This window comes from Kryptolebias marmoratus, unplaced genomic scaffold (genome assembly GCF_001649575.2).
Source record: "Kryptolebias marmoratus isolate JLee-2015 unplaced genomic scaffold, ASM164957v2 Scaffold152, whole genome shotgun sequence".
In the NCBI taxonomy this organism is placed as follows: Eukaryota; Metazoa; Chordata; class Actinopteri; order Cyprinodontiformes; family Rivulidae; genus Kryptolebias; species Kryptolebias marmoratus.
The window spans coordinates 5,987-10,979 of record NW_023665886.1 but is presented as its reverse complement, the minus strand read 5'-3'; the positions used below and the strand labels follow the sequence as shown (position 1 = coordinate 10,979).

The 4,993-nt window shown below is 41.0% G+C and overlaps 1 protein-coding gene across 1 annotated transcript; it reads right to left on the bottom strand.

The window, feature by feature from the left end:
• Positions 1-2,320: 2,320 nt before the first annotated feature.
• LOC112450119 (dystrotelin-like) lies at positions 2,321-4,993 on the bottom strand (the record flags this gene model as incomplete). Its single annotated transcript, XM_025003480.2, has 9 exons — positions 4,882-4,993; positions 4,655-4,782; positions 4,516-4,552; positions 3,516-3,590; positions 3,160-3,364; positions 2,980-3,065; positions 2,703-2,782; positions 2,558-2,629; positions 2,321-2,484 (listed from the first exon to the last, which is right to left on the bottom strand). Coding segments are annotated over exons 3-9 (701 nt in total), but the record flags the coding sequence as incomplete, so codon positions are not given.

The following is a 4,993-nucleotide window of genomic DNA, read 5'->3' as shown; positions in this document are numbered from 1 at the left end:
ATCTACACCAGCATAGTCCAGTGTAATCTGTTCACAGTCCAGTTTAATCTGTTCACACATCAGTTTAACCTCAGCAGAGTCCAGTTTAATTTGGTCACAGTCCACTTTAACCTCAGCAGAGTCAAGTTTAATCTGGCTACAGTCCAGTTGAATCTGGTCACAGTTCAGTGTAATCTGGTCACAGTTCAGCTTAATCTGTTCACAGTCCAGTTTAACCTCAGCAAAGTCTAGTTTAATCTGGCTACAGTCCAGTTTAATTTGTTCACACTCCAGTGTCATCTGGTCACAGTCCAGTTTAATCTGTTCACAGTCCAGTTTAATTTGGTCACAGTCCAGTTTAACCTCGGCAGAGACTAGTTTAATCTGGTCACAGTCCAGTTTAACCTCAGCAGAGTAAAGTTTAATCTGTCTACAGTCCAGTTTAATCTGGTCACAGTTCAGTGTAATCTGTTCAAAGTCCAGTTTAATACGTTCACAGATAAGTTTAACCTCAGCAGAGTCCAGTTTAATCTGTTCACAGTTCAGTTTAATCTGGTCACAGTTCAGCGTAATCTGTTCACAGTTCAGTTTAATCTGTTCACAGTTCAGTTTAACCTCAGCAGAGTCCAGTTTAATCTGTTCACAGTTCAGTTTAACCTCAGCAGAGTCCAGTGTAATCTGTTCAGTCCAGATTAATCTGTTCACAGTCCAGTTTAATTTGTTCACACATCAGTTTAACCTCAGCAGAGTCCAGTTTAATCTGTTCACAGTCCAGTTTAATTTGGTCACAGTCCAGTTTAACCTCAGCAGAGTGTAGTTTAATCTGGTCACAGTCCACTTTAACCTCAGCAGAGTCTAGTTTAATCTGGTCGCAGTCCAGTTTAACCTCAGCAAAGTCTAGTTTAATCTGGCTACAGTCCAGTTGAATCTGGTCACAGTTCAGTGTAATCTGTTCAAAGTCCAGTTTATTACGTTCACAGTTCAGTTTAACCTCAGCAGAGTCTAGTTTAATCTGTTCACAGTTCAGTTTAACCTCAGCAGAGTCTAGTTTAATCTGTTCACAGTCCAGTTTAACCTCAGCAGAGTCCAGTTTAATCTGTTCACAGTCCAGATTAATCTGTTCACAGTCCAGTTTAATCTGTTCAGTCCAGTTTAACCTCAGCAGAGGTCAGTTGAATCTGTTCACAGTCCAGTTTAATCTGGTCACAGTCCAGTTTACTTAAACTGAGTCTAGTGTAATCTGGTTACAGTCCAGTATATTTTGTTCACAGTCCAGTTTAATTTGGTCACAGTCCAGTTTACTTCAGCAGAGTCTAGTGTAATCTGGTTACAGTCCAGTTTAATCTGTTCACAGTTCAGTATATTTTGTTCACAGTCCAGTTTAATCTGTTCACAGTCCAGTTTAATCTGTTCACAGTTCAGTTTAACCTCAGCAGAGTCCAGTGTAATCTGTTCACAGTCCAGATTAATCTGTTCACAGTCCAGTTTAATTTGTTCACACATCAGTTTAACCTCAGCAGAGTCCAGTTTAATCTGTTCACAGTCCAGTTTAATTTGGTCACAGTCCACTTTAACCNTCACAGTCCAGTTTAATCTGCTCACAGATAAGTTTAACCTCAGCAGAGTCTAGATTAATCTGTTCACATTTCAGTTTAATCTGTTCATAGTCCAGTTTAATCTGTTCACATTCCAGTTTAATTTGGTCACAGTCCAGTTTAACCTCAGCAGAGTCCAGTTTAATCTGTTCACAGTCCAGTTTAATTTGGTCACAGTCCACTTTAACCTCAGCAGAGTCTAGTTTAATCTGGTCACAGTCCAGTTTAACCTCAGCAAAGTCTAGTTTAATCTGGCTACAGTCCAGTTGAATTTGGTCACAGTCCAGTTTAATCTGTTCACAGTCCAGTTTAAATTGGTCACAGTCCAGTTTAACCTTAGCAGAGTCCAGTTTAATCTGTTCATAGATCAGTTTAACCTCAGCAGAGTCTAGTTTAATCTGTTCATAGATCAGTTTAACCTCAGCAGAGTTCAGTTTATTCTGTTCACAGTTCAGTTTAACCTCAGCAGAGTCTAGTTTAATCTGGTCACAGTTCAGTTTAATCAGGTCACAGTTTAGTTTAAACTGTTCATAGTCCAGTTTAATCTGTTCAAAGATCAGTTTAACCTCAGCAGAGTTCAGTTTATTCTGTTCACAGTTCAGTTTAACCTCAGCAGAGTTCAGTTTATTCTGTTCACAGTTCAGTTTAACCTTAGCAAAGTCCAGTTTAATCTGTTCATAGATCAGTTTAACCTTAGCAGAGTCCAGTTCAAGCCCAGCAACATCTATTTTATTGGACAGACTCACCTGAGTCCAGTGATGGGGAAGGTCTTGCAGGTGTGGCAGCGGACAGCATGACTGATTGTCTGACTGGCTGAGAGCCGGTACAGAGTTGGTAACCACAGCAACAGGCGGGGCTCACTTTGTAGCCATGACAACACGTGTTCTTTACTCACCATTGGAGTAGGCACCTGTAAACACACAGGTCACCCAATTGCCATGGTAACAGTATTTCCCTGCAACAGAGCGTCTGAATGTTCTCACCTCATTAAAACATGATCTCACTGCTGCCTCAACACTGCCGAACACACCTTCTTCCTGCACGGCTGCAGGAACCTGAACAGTCACGTGTTAGAACACAGGGGGAGTGAAGGGGGATGCTGGGAAATGTAGTCTGAACTCTGTTTACCTGGCTAAGGTCCTGTAGCATAGATCTGAGTCCAGACCTGCTGACAGATCTTGAAGTATTTCCTGAAACCCTAACAAGACCTGCAGGAGACAACGAGTCCACATGTTAGTCTTTTATTTTCAAAGGCCAGAGGATATTACTTTTTCTGAGTTTACTAATAATTTTCTTGGATCTGGTTTGTTGTTGGATCATTTGCAGTATTAGAAACTGGACAAAGGTCCAAACAGAATGTATCTCTGAAGTTTTATTCTTTAAATTTTTATGTGAGTGCACTCACTTCTGTATTTCCCCAGTAGGTTGTCTGCAGACAGAGCGATTAGAGCCATTTGAAGAGACCGAGATGATACACAACCAGTCTCACTGCTGAAACACACAACATGCACACATGTTCAGAAACATGCAACACCTGCAGAACAGGTACAAAATGACTTTAAACTGGAGTCTGAAACAAACTGACCGCTCAAACAGCCTGAACATCAGACTGCACAACTCCTCTTGATCCCCTGCAGTCACAGATCCTGCTACTTCCTGTGATATTCTGAGAAACATCCTGTTCAGAACATGGCCGACTTCATCCCTGTTCATCATGATGTCCTGAGGCTGATGAGTCTCGCCCCCCACTTGGAAGGCAGCCATGATGTGTCGAACAAACACAACATCCACTGAAACAAAACAAAATCAGAGCAGACCGCAGAATGCTGGTAATTCACTCACTTATACATTCGTTCAGGATAAACTTAATAAACTGTGGTTTAACTGAACCTGTTCAATAATAAACTATGAATAACTCAATGATGATAAAGTGACCCTTACTGTTGCAGAGTCTCTGCAGAGACAGAAGCTTTATGGCAGCTCTGTAGACGGACGGACAGATTTTATTCATTGATTCTGTTCAGAAAAACAAACAATATATGAGTTATGAGTTTATATGTGTTCCCATTGTTTGCTCGTTCATATTAGGGACCCCCACCTTTGAAGGTCAAGTTAATTTTATTTTCTTATACAGAACCAGACCACAATGGCAATTATTTAAGGTTCCTAAAGAAGTCGCCTATGCCTTGTTAAACTAAAAAGATGTTAATTACTTTATTTACACCACAGAATGTCATTTCTCTTCAAGTGGTTGAACGTTTACATTTCCTCTCTGCTCTCTGTATCACATACGATAGAGTTCTGCCCCAATGTGCACAGACACGTGCATGCACACACAGATGAGTACACTCCCACCAGCAGCGTTGTGCGCATGAATGCCGTTCATATTCTTGGGACTATGCTGGCATAGATTATCAGTCATCCAGGACATGGCAAATCCAAAAAGTCTCAAATCAAAGCAACTGGACTTATTCTGTAGTTGAAGACATTCCTCTTTTTATCCAGGAAGCTTTATCAATTCAGAACTGGAGAGTGTGGAGTTCCTGCCTTTAAGCTGCAGGAGATCCTAAATTTCCACGCATAGCAGGACAGTGGATAGAAGATCGCAGGATCACCTCTCAGCCTTTCATTACATGTTTGACTTTTCATTGGAACCTGTTTTCTTGGAACATGTTATTGCAAAGCCTGTTTTATGAGAATCTGTTTTTATGTTTTAATTAGAACTTATTTGAATAAAATTGTTTAAATCCGAATCTGTTTGACTGAACCTGTTTTTACTAGAACCAACTTTAGAGTTAACTGCCAAAGGTTCTCTAACCCTGGATTGATTGGCCCATTTGACTCAGGACTACCAGGTTCTGAGAATCTAGACAAACCGAAAAGTTTGTTGTTATTCAAGTGGACTTTTTTGGTTCTGACAGAACAACAGAGACGATCTTACCTGTGTGGTCCAGATCCATGATAGGTCCAATGTTTATCTGAAAATAAATAAAGAGCAGAACATCAGATTAACAGTTCTGTTGTTGGATGGTTTCATCTTAATCCTGACATCTGCACAAGTTTTGGGGTTGTTTGTTTACACTTTTGTGATCAGGATTCAGGAACTGGATCCGTCCAATCAAACACAAGACTGAGGTCAGCTCTCTCCAACAACAGGAAGATTTCACAGACGGATGGGTTTCTGATGCTGAGAACCTGTCATTTCAACCTTCAGTGGATGAAAGAAAGTTCAAATAAAACAGGCCAGACTTTTACATATAGACTCATAAAACCTGGTTCCACCCGCCCAGAACCAAACCAGACTAACCTTCCATCAGTGTCTGAGCCCGCCTGCTGCAGACACAAAGTGACGCTGCTGAATGATGAATGAAGGAATCCCATTTCATCACAACAGCTGCTCACCTGCTGCCTGACGACCA